The sequence below is a fragment of the Zosterops lateralis genome (genome assembly GCF_965231275.1).
Source record: "Zosterops lateralis genome assembly, chromosome: 19".
Lineage (NCBI taxonomy): Eukaryota > Metazoa > Chordata > Aves > Passeriformes > Zosteropidae > Zosterops > Zosterops lateralis.
In genome coordinates this window covers 2,604,072-2,621,313 of record NC_139779.1, presented here as the reverse complement: position 1 = coordinate 2,621,313, position 17,242 = coordinate 2,604,072, and the positions used below count along the sequence as shown (strand labels likewise).

The 17,242-nt window shown below is 38.9% G+C and overlaps 1 protein-coding gene across 1 annotated transcript in view; it reads left to right on the top strand.

Annotated features, from left to right (window-relative positions):
• Positions 1 to 16,384, top strand: part of BRIP1 (BRCA1 interacting DNA helicase 1) — a gene marked incomplete at its 3' end in the record, with an annotated part of 49,812 nt that extends 33,428 nt beyond the window's left edge. Inside the window, exons 17-21 of the mRNA XM_083874978.1 lie at positions 9,287 to 9,399; positions 10,796 to 10,878; positions 12,298 to 12,594; positions 13,344 to 14,123; positions 16,278 to 16,384. Of these exons, the coding sequence (XP_083731104.1) occupies positions 9,287 to 9,399; positions 10,796 to 10,878; positions 12,298 to 12,594; positions 13,344 to 14,123; positions 16,278 to 16,384 (1,380 nt within the window). The remainder of the gene's footprint in view (positions 1 to 9,286; positions 9,400 to 10,795; positions 10,879 to 12,297; positions 12,595 to 13,343; positions 14,124 to 16,277) is intronic.
• Between the last annotated feature and the right edge of the window lie 858 nt (positions 16,385 to 17,242).

Genomic DNA, 17,242 nt, shown 5'->3' with positions numbered 1-17,242 from the left:
CCTGTTGCACTGCTGTGTAATTGCCCACCTCAACACTTCCTTCCTTTTGACTTGAGCAGGGCTTGTCTGACAGATGATGTTCCATTAGAGCAGGCACTGCAGGGACTGAAAGGGAAAGAGAGCCAATAAATATAGAAAAGTATTTTTCTAGGCTTTCTGCTTGCTGAATAAAAGGTTTATTATTGGTTAGTTTGTAATGCCATTTCTTTTCTAGTGGTCTGTGGCACTGAGGGGCTGCCACTGCTCCCAGTCCCTGTCCCTGCCCTGTCCTGTGTGTTCCTCTGAGAGCTTTTGGGACTACTCTGTGAAGCCAAGAAACAAAGTGAAGGATCCCAGGATAAATAAATACCAGGAGCAGCTGGATTCTGGTTCTCACTAATGCCAAATCAAACAAGAAAATCATAGGTTTGCACTTGAAAGGCCAAACAGACTCAGCTTTGGTTTGAGAGATGTGTTCTGAGCTTAAGTGAACAAGCAAAGGCTTCTTTGTTGTCTGCAGCATGTGCCTAATTCCAGTCTTGCTGGGAAAAACCCACATCCTACAAGGAGCAGGGAGGCTGTGTTAGTGCAGTTCTTCCAATGTTTGCAGAATTCCTTGGAGCACTTATTCAGCCACAACGTTTTTTGTCCTGCTAAAATATAATGCACTCTACTGTAGTGTAAAAATTCACATTTAAAGAGTACTCAGCCTCTTTTTCTAGGGTTAGGAGTGCTGGGTTTTAGGGGCATGTGCTGACAAGGTGGAAATCCTTTTTGTCTGTTGTATGGCTGGAATTTTACAATTAATACCAAATGATTCCCTGAAAGTCAATGGGTTTGGGTTCTAAATGATACAAAATGAAGTTGAAAAAAAATGTGTTGTGGGTGAATTATCTTCACAGTGGATTATGGTTGGATTTTACCTTGAGTTCAACCAAATATTTCAAATAACAGAATCACAGGCACTACAGCCCATTTCTGATAACTTTATTTGAAAAATCAGTGTGCTGTTGAACTATTTTTTTTTTAAATTAGACTAAAGAAAAACCCCTAAATTTTTCAGCAGGACTAGAAACAGTAGCTGCCAAATTGCAAACAGCTCAAGGTCTGAGTGTGTGTGTTTAGAGCTGGGAATGCCCAAAGCTCTGCACTGATCAATTCTGGATGAGAGAAGGGCAGGCACCAGTCTCTCAGCATGAGATTTGCAGAGCTCCTTGCAAGGAGGCTGCAGGAAATGGGTTTTATTTTAAATGTCTTTATATTGAACAGGGTTTTGATTTTGCTCAAGGCTTTAGGGTTATCAGATCCCCAAAACTTCTGGTTTAATTCTTTTTTTTTTTTACCAGCTGAGTTGCAAGAAGGATAAAGTGAAGGAGGGTCACTCTGTAGAAGGTTATTAGTACCTTTGTAGAAATATAAAAGAAATTTGGAAGGTTAGGCATCTTTTTTCAGCTCAGGAAAGGAATTGGGATTCCCACATGAAAGAGAGAATAGTTACACACCATTTGGGTGGCGTTTCTTTGGATTTTTGAAAACTGGGTAAAGCCTGGAACTTCTGAGGAGGACCTTGAGTTTTCAGCAGCATAAAATCCAAACCACAGTGACACAGGTCAGGCTGGACTTAGAAAATTGTGCATCTGTGGCTCTCCCACAGCAATGGGTGCTCAGCAGAGGAACCAGAGGAGGAAGCTGATAAGATGATTAATAACGACATTCCTTTCAAAATAGGAAATGCAAGTGATCAACAATTCCCTTGGAACAGCCATGAGTTATATGCTTCTGGGATTGGCTTAAATCACTAAAAATGCTTGGCTTCTACATGAAAAAACACTTGAATGTCTGCTTTTTGGGTTAATAAAAGTCCTCTTAAGCCTCAATTCCATAACCCCTTACTCCTGCACAGAGCTTTTACTTGTGTGAGTAATCCCTTTAATACTCCCAGGACTGAGCACAAGCAGCAGGGTTTGTGGGATTGGGCCTTGGGAGAGCAATATTTTATGTTGGCAGTTTGATGTTGGCTCATCTCCACTAATATGACTTGTCTGTGATCAACCTGCTTTCTAAATATGTTTTATGATTTGTAACTTGATTGAGCTGTAATATTAGAGAACATAAATAACGTGACAGCAAGGGATGGATAATCCCACATATGTGTTATCTGATGCTAACATACTGTTAATTAACTTCTCTTAGATATTTTGAAGTGAAGCATTTTGGATCCAGACATCAATCTTGGGCAAGGAATTCATTGTCAAGCGTGATGAATAATATCCAATTTTAGTTTTTCCATATGTTTGTCCTAAATATATGCCACAAATCCTGGTATTAAAGGGCAAACATTTGAATTCCTTAAGTAACTGTGTGCTTTTATAAGTTCCAGTGTTTTCTGTGGAGGCTTTAAAGAGAATGATTTAGTTTCACTTCAACATTTTTAGGCATGTTGTATCTTAGGTTCACTGCTTTTCACAAAGAGAAGAGTCTAAAACACTTTGTCAGGGTTAGGGAAAAAGAAATGATTCAAACTCAGAAACAGGACCTGATTATAAACAAAACTGATTGAAGAAAGAGGCCAACCCCCCTAATTCTGTGTTATTGCAGAGGGTTTCATATTGCTGAAGAATCAGGTTGCTAAAACAAAATAATATAAAAGAAATGTTCAAGGATTGCTCAAAGCTCTGGTGCTCTCAATGGTAGAGTTTGGCTCGAGCAAAGCAGGAAAATTTATTTCAGAGCCAAAAATGACTTCTTTGGCTGTGACCAGGATTTCCTCTGCCTACCTCTGGGACCTGAAAAGTAGAGGTAGGAAAATCTGATTTTGGAGCCAAGTGTGACTTGTTTAGTTCAAGTCGTAATTTACTGTTCTTACCTTGGGGAGCTGAAAATAAAGAGCTCGTTCCGAAATGTTGATAATGGGCAGCTCTGAAGTGCAGGCCCTGAGCTCCCCTGCCCAGAGAGCATTTCTGCACTTCCACCTCTCCACATGCTTTTGATCCTGCTGCAGGAGGGTGAATTAATCATGGAACAGCCAGCAGAAACTGGACCAAAATACAGCAGAAAATGCAGAAAGTCAAACTCTTTCACATCAGCAGATGTGCAAGGCAAATCAACTCAGTAAGGCTGGGAGTTCTGAGCAGTGGCATTGCTCAGGTTTGCCTCTAATGGGAATTATTTCCTTTATTCTTTCCAGTATCTTGACTTGTAATGCAAAGGAAATCATCACTTCAATTACAATTTTCTGGGCTTTATGTAACTTCATGATACGAAATTTTTGCAGCTCTTTGGCTCAAGTTTCTTCTTCTGTCTCAAGAAACTGAGATATTTCTATCATTTCAGAATAATGATGTGTTTCAATATTGAATTTCTGCTCCTTATGGAAGTTTTTAAGCCTATATATTCTGTGTTCCTTGAAGGGAGAAAGAATCTTGTGCTACATAAGTGATTGCTGAAAAAATTCATTTCTTATTTACCATATTCTGTGAAAAGCAAGATTTCTAAGAAAATTATTCTTATTTTAACATTTAATTGAATTTAAATTATTATTATGCTTAATGAGAGTTGGGAAACTTCCCTTCCACTGTGTTAATTTCCTCTTGCCTTTGCATCACTTAAAATTATATTTTCACTTATTAATAAAGAAATATGGGCAAAGCCAATACAGAAAATGACATTTTATGGGGACGTCATTGTTATGTTATATTTAGTAGAAAATTCCTTGTGAAGTTAAGAATTTTTTAGGGAGAGAAGACTTTTTAATTTCTTATTTATTCCAGTACTGTGAGAAAAAATTCCAAATAGGAAGTAGGGAGCAGAAAACCATTTCTGGAACTTTCATGGATGCTGAGATACCTCAAAAGCCTTTTTCTTCCACTTTTCCTCAAGTCACAATGATTATTAACAATCCAAGCCATCCACACCCTTCTTGAATCCAGCAGAAAAAGCTTTGAGAGGCAGAATTTGTGGGAGCAGCTGTAAGATGGGGAAGAACACAGGATTCCTGTGGCTGGGAATGGGAATTGTGAGCTCAGGGTGATGGGAGAGAAGAGGATGCCATTCCTGCCCTGCTGCTGCCAGGATAATGCCAATATTGTTGGCCCAAATCACAAACCCATCCCTGAATATATCCCAGAGTGAGATAATCCAGCAAATCCAAACTCCCCCTTTGCCTTCAACAGTTCACTTTCCTACCCAGACAAAAAAAAAAAAAAAAAAATCCAAATTATTTTCTTGTGTTTCTCTTGTCCTTAGCAAGTAGTGGTGACCTTTGAGTTTCTGCTGTGCTGTCAGAGTGTGTTGGGCTCTGGGAGTGAAGCTCTCACCGTGGGGATGAGTGACACTCCTGGTCCCCCCAGAGCCCCAGCACCAGTGTTGGACCTCAAGGGAACCTCCTGGATTTCTTTCACTTCTGCTTCACTGCAAATGGATTGGATTTTCTCTCCAGAGCAGAGTTTTGGTTGCGTTAGGTTTTAATGAAGTCACTTGTTTGTGGTTCCTGTGAGGCTGAGCTGAGTCCTGGGGTGAACGTGCCACGAGCTTTGTCAAAGGGAAAACTCCCAGGTCTGGGGATGCCACAGGGTGGAGCTGACAATACCAAAAGTGTTCAGTGCTTGTAGCATTCCACGAGCTCCCCACCTCTGTCAGACTGGGATTCAGAGTGAGAATACTGGGAAGGATTTGTGCCTGGTGAGTTCAGGATGAGAGGAATTGAGCTCTGCACAGAGCAGGAGGTGCTGCTGGGCTGCCCTGGAGGTGCCACTTCTGATGGACAGGGCTTTGCCTTTGGCTGGTTTGCCTTCACCTTGAATCCATATCTCACATTTAATATTTTGGGTTATGGGGAAACAAACCAGCAGTGTTTTTTCCCTATGTTGCTTATTTGCCACTTTTGTGCTGTGTTTTCTCTCTTATTCACATTGTTCAATCCCAATATCTTTCCATGTCCCCTTGTGAGACAGAGCAAGTCTGAGATCTGGATTGCTTCCTATTTTTATTCAGTGTTATCCAAGGGAGGCAGTTTTGATAAGTGCACAATAAGGAATTTTCAGGCAGAAAAGATTGATCTCTGTGTAACAGCATCCTGCTGATAATTGAGCAGTACAAATATTGATCATGTCTCATTCACAGTTTGGGGGGGGTTTATAAGGAAATGCAGTAATTATACATGAAAATAAAAGTGTTATATTTGTGTCTAGTGACCTTATTTAGTTATATGAACTCATTAGAATGACCTTAATAAATTATTGTAACCGACAGAACCTAGTTTGGTAAAATTCAGCTAATAAGCATTTTTCTAATTCCATATTATTTATGTATTAACACTGCACTTGGAATGCTTGGAACATTCAAAGATAAAATCCTGCCATAATATCCTTTTCCTGTGGGTTAATAAATGGAAATATTGTGTTTAGAGTGGGTCTGTGAGGGGTGTTTGAAGCTTGTTCTGTGACTCACCCAGGTCTTTACATGTTTGCATTATTTGTCTTAAACCTCCCAGCCCTTGTTACTGCTTTTGAAGTGAGTGAAATGCTGCACTGTTCAATGCTGCTTCTCTTGAAGAATTTTCAGATGTAAAAGAAAAGAAATGGGTTTTCATGTCTTAACTTCCCTGAGCTCACAAACTTTTATGGTTCCTTGGCATTCGTCAGGAGGAAAGTAGATGGCAAGTGTGTTCCTGAAAAATTCTAATTATTGCTATTTCAGGTGGAAGAGAGACTCTAAGTGGACACATGAGAATTTTTAGGACTGGAGATTTGCTTAAAAAACATTTTTATGTATTTCTGGGGATGGAAGTGGGGAGTGACCACCTGGTATTTTTTCTGCTTGTTTGTTTTTAAGACGTGGGGAATTAGTAGATGTTAAACATGAACGTGTCTTTAAAAATTTCTTTTGGATGATGTGAGCAATGGTCTTTGTTTTCATTACTATTTTTCCTCTCATAAAACCAGAGAAACAAGTTAGTGGGATGACAGAAAACATTTCTATCCATTTTCTGATTTTTCTTTCCGTGGAGGAGAGTGCTGGGGAGGGAAGGGCAGGAGCTGGTCCAGGTGTGGATGTGCCACCTCCACCTGTCCATCAGTGACACAGTGACATTGGCCTTTCTTTCCCAGCTCTTTTCTCTTCCTTTAACCTACCACAGCAAATAGGAGGCAGTTGGAGATGTTTGGGAAGTGATGTCCTGTCAAAGAATAGGCCTGACTTGTTAAACAAAAATAATTCCAAACTGTTACTTATATTTGTTCTTAAAAAGCAAAGTTTGCTTTTGGTTCAGTGAAATAATGCATTAAAAACACCCTTCAAAACTTAAACTTTGCCAGATGAAGTAAAACTAAACACAGTTCATTTTGCTGGTTTAAATTGCACAGAATAAACAAAGGGGCTTTGCCCATTCAGCCTTCGTGTCGTGGTACTGGCAGGGATAAATCAGTTTACAGTATTCTGATTGGTTTTTCTTTAGAAATAGTTAGTCCATAATAGATTGATATTTGTATATCTTGCTGCTAAATACTGTTTGTTCATTCTGAATAAACCTGGTCAGCTTGGTATGTTGCTAAAATGCTGCAGATCCTGTGTGGGAATTTGCAGGTTATTTTGGGAGTCAAAACCAAGCTGTAGTTTTTGAGTTCCTCTTCTCAGCTTTGTGCCATGAACTAACTCATGTAACCCATGGTCAACACAGTATAAATCAATTTATACCCTGAATAAGTCTGAATTTCTTCAGGTGAGGGAATATCACCACAAGTAACTTATTTTAAAATCTAATGTAACAAATGCCATTTAACATCGTTGCCATTGGAGAAGAACCTCTTTTGCTAAATCTGTTTGAAAAATACACTCGAGTTGCAGCACAAACTGCCTCCAAGTATCTTCCCAAGCCTTTAAAAAAAAAAATAAATTGTTCATGGCATTTATCATTTTTCGCTGCTGTTTCCCAGTTCATGTTGCAGAGTGAGAGATGTGGAGCTAATTAAGCATTAAAAGCAGGAGAGCTGTGCAGGTGGAACGTGGGGAGATTGGAGTGAACGTGGCTGTGCCCGTGACCTCCCAGACAGATCAAAGCCTAATCTGGGTGACAGCTACAGGATGGCAGAGCTTGCCAGGGGCCTTGTGCAGCTCTTTGTCTGCAAATCCTGCCCCAGAGCTGGGAGGATGTTTTTAAGGATGAACAGGTAAAAGTAAAAGGCTGTCTTTTGACATTTTAACTAATCCCTTCTAGCCTGTGCTTTCCTGCACATTGTGGATATTTGCTAGCAGGAGGCACTGGCTTTTTCACATATGTAACATGTCAGCTTGAATCTGGCCTGGGATTGATGGGGGGGAATGCAGCAGTTCCACAATGAAATAGATTCTGATTGCATTAAAATGACAGGCCCTGGCCTTTTACCTGCAGCAGCCTCCCCCTGCAAACTGAACTCGCAGCAACGCAGGTTGGCATCGTCCTTGCTGAGGCAGGAGCACTGCAGGGACAAAATAAAATGGGTATTTTTCTGGTAACTCCTTTAAAATTAATATATGGAAGTGTTAGAGATGGGTTACACACTCAGAGCAAAGGATTTGGGTTAAAAATCCCCCCAAACTCATGGGGTTTTATATTAAAAAATGGGGTTTATAGGGTTTGAGCAGTGAAATATCACTGGTGGTGTGCTGTGCATACAAGCAATAAACTTGATAACACTGACATGTATTAGGAGAATGTGGAAATAATGTATTTTATTTTAGATGATCTGGCTGGTTTGCATTTTCCTGCTGTGTCAGTGAGTGTATATGACATATTTAAAAATAATGTCATTTTCCAGCATAAGACACAGGAGCTGTTACTCCAACACTGTTTGCACAGTCTGCTGGCAAAGTGAGGGGCTGATAAACCTCCACATGTACCAAATGGCCAAAATCTTACTGATAACAAAATTCTTCAAAAAAATAATCATTATAAAACTGACCAGAACTAGGAGACAAATGCTAAAAACACACACACATGAGTATATTGTCAATGGTTATGTTTGAAAGGCTTCAGTGAACTTTTCCAACATCATTCCTCATTTCCAAAGGTGAGCAGTACCCTTTTCTTTCTCCAGGTAGTATTTCAGTTTGTAGAAATGCACAGATAAAGCCAAGTTCCTTTTCAAGGAATGGTTTAATGTTCATAAACCATTCAGAAGAAATCATCTTCTGTTTGGAAAATTACAAAAGGAAACCTCACATGCCAGTCAGTAAATTCTGAGTGACTGGAACAAATATTAAATCTGTGAAATCAAACTGAATTTACTTTCTGGCTGTAAAGATTGAATTTGTAAATTTGACAGGCAATTTAAAGGGCATAAGTACATAAAATAAAATTTCTTATCCAAATGCAAGTTGAAAGTTACCTGTCAGAAGAGGTTAGAAGTCTGCTGTTTTCTCTCCTGAAGCGTGTCCTTTCACTTGTCAGTTTAGAAAGGTTAATACTCTACAAAAGAGCAACAGAAAGACCCTTTTTGGTGTAGTTTTGTGCTTGTTTTAAAAAAGAATAAATTCAGTTCCTCTCTCTGAATAATAATAATAAATCCTTTTGGTATAAAGAATGTTCTAATGCCAGTTGTTCCAATTCACAGCAGGCAGTGTGTGTGGTTCTCCATGGGATTGGGAAGGGCAGGAAGGGCATTTCTTGGGCAGCTCATTCCAGATTTTGAAGCATCAGGGATGTGTTTTTAAAAAGGGGAAAAGGGGTTTTCCTGCCTGATCTCCCCGTGTTCTCCAGTGAAACATTTCCAAACCTCTGGAGGTGATGCCCAGCTGGGAATTTTGCTTGGTGTCTCTCACTCCTGGTCCTTGGGAGAGGACCCTCTGTCTCTAAATCTCTTTTGCAGCTTCTGTAGAGGAAGAAAAGCTGGATTTGCTCAACCCTCACTTGGGAAAAACAGGGTCTGGTCCCAGCTCTGGATGAGGTTTTGTGATGAAGGGAAGGATGGAAAGAGCTCCAGTGGGGCATTTCCTTTTGGAAGAGCCAATAAATCTGGGCTTTGGAGTCCATCTCCCTGTACCTGCTTTGGAGATTTTTCACCTGTCTGAACAGTTTATCCTTCACTCTCTGGCACAGAGATTTGGATGAGTGTGTGCTGCTCATGTCAATACATTTGAATTATTGGAACAGGTCACAGCTAAGGGCAATTTTAGAAGCCAGAATTGGCTAGTGTACAAAATATAGAGTGGAAACACTGAAGCACAATTTATATATTCTCTTATTTGATCAATGTTTGCTTGTTTTCCCCTTTTAGAGTATCTCCTTTTCAACAGCATTAATAAACCAAGTATTTTATGGTTTCTTTCTTAGGTTGAATTAAAGAGGAAGTACAATGACCAGCACAAAAGTACAAGAGGCCTTTTATCAGGGAGTCAGTGGTATGAAATTCAAGCTTACAGAGCTCTCAACCAAGCCCTGGGAAGGTGAGATAAACATAACTAAAACTTGTAATATATAAATTTTCAGAACTTTTTTTTTTAGAGAGATCTTTAAGGATTTATTCCCCACTTTTAGCACAAAGGGGTAAGTAAGGCCAAACCTCTCATATTGTAAATTTTGTCTCTTGAGCTGCTCTGTGCTGACAACTCTGTTTTTCAGCCTGTTGTGCACTTGATCATTGTTATAATTCAGAGTTTTTTTTTTTTTTTAAATTCACTTCAATTTAGTTGAAGTCTCATTGCTTGTAGTTCGGATATACAGGAAAAAATAAGCACAAGCAAAGACAAATATTTCTGGGGCTTTAAAGCATTTGAAGATCCTTAGGAGTTTTCCAGTGCACTAATTGTTCACACTCTCAGTGGGCTCAGAACAGTTGTTTGATATTTAGCCTACAAGTATTTTTGAAAGGGAGAAATAGCAGTGGGGTTTTTCAGACCTTTGCAAAAGGTCAATTCAATTATTGTGCTCACTGATCTCTCCCCAGATTTAGAAGAAGTGGTAGAGCTTCCCTTTCCTAGATGGAAAAATTCCCCCAAATGTTATTAACAGGGTAGAATTAATTCAGCCTCCTTTAACAAAATTTATCATATAAATAAAGATTGGAACTGTCATCCATCTCTCTCAGAGGTGCCTCTATCATGGATACAGAGCTACAGAAAGAGCAGCTGGAAAACTCTTCTTATTTGAATTAGTCCTAATGCAAATGTGATGACATAAATGAAGGCTTAGAGAGAGAAAATTGAGAGAAATTGTAACATTAGGAAATCTCATTGTGGATTCTTGTTGTTACAGGCCTGATTTCATTAATTCCTCTTTGGAACAGAAGAGCATTAATTAAAAAAAGGTTAAAAAACCTCTCAATTATGGAATACCAGTAGTGAAATAATAACTGTGAAATCAGCTTGAACTTAAATCAAGTTTTAGTCACAATTATTTATAGTTTAATTTATCATTTGGATGGTCTAAACTTAAATGGAGAAAATAGTGACATAAAGGTACAAATTCCTTATAAAACCACGAGCCAAACTTGCAAACCTGAGATGTGGGGAAGGATTTTGATAAAACCAGAACACTCCTCCAAGCTGGCAGGAAGGTCTGTAATATTTACCCTGCCCAGTTAAGAGTGGGAAACAAATGGTTTGATTGGCTATTGTGGTTTATTTTTAATTTACCTCTTTTCATGGAAATTTAACAGCTGAAGGAAAGTGGAGCTTCCCTGACACATGTAACAATTTTTGGTGCCTGCAGTAGAAGAGCAAAACTCTTGTCTAATTTTGCATATTCCAACTGACTCAGAGCAATCCCTCTTTCCTAATTCCCACAGATTTATTGCTGTGTCCCCTCTAATTTCATAAAAACTCTTTTTCTCCTCACTTTCAGGTGTATAAGGCACAGGAATGACTGGGGGGCTCTCATTTTAGTCGACGACCGCTTCAGGAACAACCCAAATAAATACATAACTGGTAAGAGGTGAAAATCTTTTGGGGAAACTTCCTAATGTTGAAAAAATACTAAAACCTCTGAATTGCAGAAATGTGGTTGTACAAATCCAGGTGAGTAGGAAGGGTCAGAATGGGCCACGACCATGGAACAGAAATGGAACTTCTGAATATTCACTATACAACAAGGATTTTCTGTTTGTGGTTTTATACTGGGTAGAAATAAACGCAGATGAAATAAAACAGATCCTGCACACAACCCTTAAATAAAATAAAAATTAGAAAAGAAACTGCTTGGGAATGTGTTTTTAGCTTTGTTGCTGCCCTTTTTGCTGGGCAGAGCTGAGCTCAGCAGCCCATGCTGGGCTTAGTCAGCAGGTGGAGCTCAGCTGCTGCAGTTGAGTCCAGCTCCTTCTCTGATGTATTTGTACTAAAAATGCATCCAAATTATTGTAGTAAACACAAAGAATTCATAGAGGAGCACAAAAAATCCATATGTTCAAGACTTGGTAAGATTTCTTTCTCTGAGAAAGTAAAACTTCACAGAAGAGTGAAATTCTCTGTTGTTGTTTGGGGCTTTTTCTTGTGTTTTTCTTTTTTTAATTGATATTCAAAGAATATTTAAATGGGTTCAAAAATGGTTTCTAAAATCAAAGCAGTCAGTTTTTACTTGACCCCTTTAGTGTCATGTAAAAAGCTGTTATGCTCAAGACATCTGAGATTTAAGAATTTTAAATATCATTTTGATAGGAGCAGGTTATAATAAAACCGTGGTTTAATAAAACTGTGGTTGTAGAACAGTTGTGATTCTGAATTTCTGTTAATTAATCTGACACAAAGTTGTAAAAGCTTTATTATATTCAAATCTTTATCAGACCCTCTTAATATGATAATAAATAGCTGTACTCTGTGTAAGTTGCTTTTAAATAATTTGTGATAATAAGCAGGATGAACATCAAAAAGATATAATGAAGTTTGTGCAAGGCAGCAGTTTGAACCTAAAAAGAAATATGGGCAAAACCAATACAGAAAATGTCATTTTATGGGGAGGTCATTGTTGTGTTATATTTAGTAGAAAATTCCCTGTGAAGTTAAGATTTTTTTAGGGAGAGAAGACTTTTAATTTCTTATTTATTCCAGTTCTTCTTTATTCCAATTTCTATATTTTATCCTGTGAGAAAAAATTCCAAATAGACAATGGGGAAAGTGAAAAAGGGAAAGGCTCTTAATAGAAAAAGAAGGATATTTTTATTTTGCTGCCATTGAATAAATCAAATTCCCAGCCCTGGAAAAGAGGAATTGTTGTAGCTTCTTGAGCAAATCCCTAAAATCTTTGGGGCTCTACCTACAGAGGAATATTTGCACTGTCGGGGTGCTGTTTAGTGGTGTGAAACACAGTATTGTGTGCAGTTATCTCACAGTGAGGTGTCTCTGTCCCCCCAGGACTGTCCAAGTGGATCCGGCAGCAGCTGCGGCACCACGGGAGCTTCGGCAGCGCCCTGGAGTCGCTGCACGCCTTCGTCCTCAGGAACCAGCAGGGTGGGGATCCCCCCTCAGAGCTCAGCCCTGCACAGCCCAGGCTCCTCTCTCAGGGCTCCCAGCAAGACCCCACCCTTCCTCTGTCCCCAGATGTTCAAAGTCAGGAGGAGAATTTGGGCTCAGAAGTGGATTGTGCCGTCAGCTCAGTTGGTGCCGCAGTGCGGGATCAGCCAAGTGACAGCACGGCAACACTGAAACAAAGTATGTGCATTTCCACTGCCAGTTTCAAATAGTGTGTTCATTCCCACTGGCAATTCCACATGGGAGTTGCATCTTCTTTTTTTTTTTTTGGAAGAAAGAAATGGTTTTTTTTAATTACAGAAGTGCTATAGTGGAAAATGATAATTATTCACAAATGTGGAGGAGTCGTGCTCAACAGACTGAAATTAATTCTCCTTCCATCTGGTTGTCTTAAAAAGAATAATCTTTGATAAGTTTATAGTGCAATCAAAAATGTTTTCATTTTAATTTCTTTTTTCCATTGAACAACATGAAGATCATTTAAAATATATTTGAAACACATCAAGATTAACATTTATTGCAAGTTGAGCCCTGCTTCAAGGCACATCTGTTGTTTAGACATTGCTGTGAGACACCTTCCATGTGATCTCCTCTAGGTCCAGCTTCACAAGTAAAAGCCATCCCTAAATTTTAGGAAAGGTTCTGATTTCATTTCAATCAAGAAAGGTGAATAAGATTAAGAGCACAATATAAAAGATTACAAATTTCAAATCCAGCCATATTCTACCTTTATGTGCCTGTTAATTTATTCATTTAATTAAGACAATTCGTGTGCTGAGATAGTTACAACATCTGGGCTTTTGTTTGTGTTATTGTTTTTAATGAATGCTGTAAAATCACTGTAAACCTTCTAAAACAGTGGTAATTGTGATGTGCTAAACATGCTGTAAATCAGATAGAACTCATTTATGTTTTGTGATTTGTCACAGGTGACCAGAAAGTTGATGTAGAGAGCCATTCTCACTGTGCCAAACAGAGAAGGAAACACATGGACTGCACCTCCCAAATGCCAGCAATTAAAACAGAGACAGAAAAAATGAATGGTTGGACCAATGCTGATGTTGTGGAAGAGATTTGCTGCTCTGAACCACTGACTTCAACTCCTGTAGCCAAGAACTGCAGGGCCACAGGCAGGGGGCAGGAGCCTGTGAACAGCCCTAGTGACCTTATTGATCATTTAAAGCAATGCCAATCATCATTGATTGCAGAGCATGAGCCAGGTGGGCCAGAATCATGTTTGGAAACAGCTCAATTTTCAGTTAAAACCGCTGAGGCTCCAGTTGCTGAAGAAGATCCTGGGAGGGAGTTCCCCTCAGCAGCAGGGAGAGCTGAGCCTGCAGCATTAAATGTGGATGAGGATGAGGATGAAAGCATTTACTTCACCCCAGAGCTCTATGATGATGCAGAGCCAGAGCAGCAGAGGACTGAAGCCCCACTCCCAGCCTGCTGCAGCCCTGGGAATCGGGTGGAATGTGAGAACCCCACAGTCCCTGCTGAGCTTTCTGCCCCCAACACCTCAGAACCACAGAATGGGACTGACAAAGCTGAGGCTGGCAGAAATCCCCCTGGAATCCTGGAGGATGTGAGGAGCAGGGACAGTGCAGTTGGTGCTGTAGAGGTGGCAGCTGCAGCAGGAGCAGAGCAGGGAGGATCTCAGGAGATGGACACCCCTAAAAGGAAACTCAGCCTTTCCAGATCCAGAAATAAAGGTGTGTCATCCTTTCTGCTGGGCAATAGTGGCACCTGGTGACAGTTTCTGTGGGGATTGTGGTGAGCAGCCCTCAAAACACCACAGGGCAGCTGCACCTTCCTTGTCCTCATGGAACAAAACCTCCCATCAAGCTCCATTTCTCATTTTATTTCTGGGGTTTTCACTGGGAGAGTTTTGCAATGTGAGTTTTCTAGATATAAAATGAAGATTCTTTATCCTGACTTAATGGCTAAAGGACATCATGGCTGGAAATTGTGAATAGAAACACAACTAGGATCTGACTTGGAATTATTGGTTTATCCATTACAGATTTAATTAATCCACCATTAAATACAGTCAAATAATTAAGTTTTTTCCTCAGAAAGCAAAACACCCATTTAACCAAATTATGATTTTGTGCATTTGTTGAATTGGGGTTTTTTAGGAAAACATTTAGAAGAGTGTCTTTGCAGATCAAATCATAGATAGATTGAGCCTAAATACCAAAACAGGGCTATTCTTCAGTACTTTGATTCCTTCCAATTTCTTACATCAAAATGTCCAGCAGGAGCTGTGCACATTTTGATATTTGATGAAGATGAGAAGCTCCTTCAGAGAAAAAAAAAAAGATGTTTCTTTAAATTTTCCTTTTGTGACAGGATCTAATTTCCCTTGCTTGGATTCTGTGTTTATTCATGTCAAAACCTGTTCTCATTTGTATATCCTACAAGCACTTTTTACATGTAACATATAAAATATAAATTGTACACAAAGCCCTTTGAATTTTGCCCAGTCTATTTTTTTTTGAAGCATTTTAATGTTTCTTTCATTTGCTGCAATGAAAACAGCCAGGATTTTTCTGTAATAAAACATGCTGACTTTTCAAGGAAAGATTGTTCATTGCCATCCTACATTCATATGAAGATACAGGATTTTTGCAATATGAGATTTGTTCATAGGTATTGATATTTTTTTATTTGAGAGTAGAAATGAAATTATTAACTTAATTAATTTCCATAGAAGTTGATCTAAATAACATTTTTGATCCATCTCTCCAGAGCTGTGAACATGCTCATATCAATAGGATTTAAATTGTTCCCTTTCTTTACACAACAAATTCATCTTTATGAAACTGGACACTGCAAGAATGAGAAGAACATTTCATTTCTTTAACCAGCAGTATTTGGCATAAGGCATTTGGTTCAACTTTTGCAATATTGATGATCAAGTTTCCTTGGTTTAGGTGTCCTGGATTTCACTGATGGATTTGATTTAGTTAATGGGACAGAAATTCCAGTATTGAAAAAGAGAAATATTCTTAATTTCTCTGTAAATAATGCTGGAGTTGCTGTTGGTCCCTGGTCTTTGGAGCTGTCCTGGCAGGTGCTTTGCAGCCACATTCCTCAGTTTTCCTCAATCTTCTGCCCCAAACCTCTTGGTGCAGTTTTTATCTTCTGCCCCAAACCTCTTGGTGCAGTTTTTTGTGTGTCTGAACAGATCACAGAAATCACTTAAGCTTTGTGACTTGTCTGCTCATCCAGTGGCCCACAGCCTCTTATTTGTCTTTTCAGGAGATTTGTCTGTCTTTAAATCCATAATATTAAAAAAAAGAAGAAAATCCACCTCCTTTTCCTTCTCTGGGACAGATTGTTCCTTTCTTGAGCTCGTGGTGCCTCTTCCTTTGATCAGAAATCCTTTCAGGCAAGGCCTGCTTTGTGTCAAATCACACTCATTTCAACTTTCTATCAAATTAACCATTATTTCTAAAACATGTCTTGAAACATCAGCACTTGATACTCTGATTTCTTGAAAAAAATCTCTTCCCCTAAAAACTCAAATCAACAGGTGGATCAAACCCCTTTGTGTTCTGCTGGGTTTGGAAGGTGAGGGGTGGACTGTTAATTTGGTGTAAATTCATTCTTAGTTTGTCTTTTTATTTAATAACTGTGTTATGTGGTATTTTAGAGGTAAAAAAATATTCTTTATAGGTAATATATTTATGGTAGTTCTCAGAATTAAATGCAGATTGAAGGGAAGTCAATATACTGAATTTCTTACAATTATTTGGATTTATCACATCTATCAAGGCTAAAATGCTTTTTCTACTTTGATATAATAGCTCAGTATAACCCCTGTTGCCTAAAATAACACCAAAATGTTGAATTTATTCAAGGATTGAAAGTTCAGAGGAGATGCAGGAGAAGGAAAGCTGCCCTTAGGCAAAGTGGCTCCTCCCGAGAGAGAAAGGTACCACATCCATGGATTAAATACCTGTTCTGAGTCTGAAGGTGCAAGGGAATTAAGAATAATTTATTGTATCATTTTTCCAGTGAAATAATACGATGAAATAATTTCTTCCTGATATACAGAGCTCTGCTTTACACACTCAATACCTTTGTTTCTCATGGGAAATAACACCTAAAGCACCAACCATCCCATCCCAGGCTCCTCTGCAAAAATTCCCAACAAATTGATAACCTACAGTATCACAGGCTATAAAATCCCTCCTATTTTAGATAACAGTGTTTCTATTTAAATAAGGTTAAACATTTTTACCATTGTGTATATTGAATCATTAACTGATATAAATGACACCTATCTACTCAGACTCCTTTGAGTGTTTCAAGTACTGTATTTCTCTGAAGCAGTTTGGATAGATTTAATTTGATTTATGTTTAAACCTGCTTCAATCTGCATAGTTTTTATATGCAAATCAGTGTTTTCATGCATTTGTGCATTGCCTTGTTAGAAGGAAACACACAGCCAGCCTTGCAGGAAAGGACTTCACTGTGTTGTCTGTGGAGCTGAAATCCTGCCCAAAGCACAGGGTAAGATCAGTTCTTTCATGGCCAAGGATGGGATTTCTCATCCACACTTTTCACTTCCCCAGTTTTGGATGTTGGAAGGATGTTTTAGAATTATTGGTTCATTTCTCCACTGGATTTGGCATCAGGATAAATGAGACCTGCAGAAAGGCTTTGAGGGGAGAGAAGGGAAATTGTGACAAGAACAATTATTTAAAATACATTATTTTTTTTCTGGCAGTTTTCTTGATTCAGTGCTCCTACCACACTGACCTGTCTTGAGCTTAAATCTGATATTTGAGAGTTAACTGAAGGCAACTTCTCCTGCCTTTAT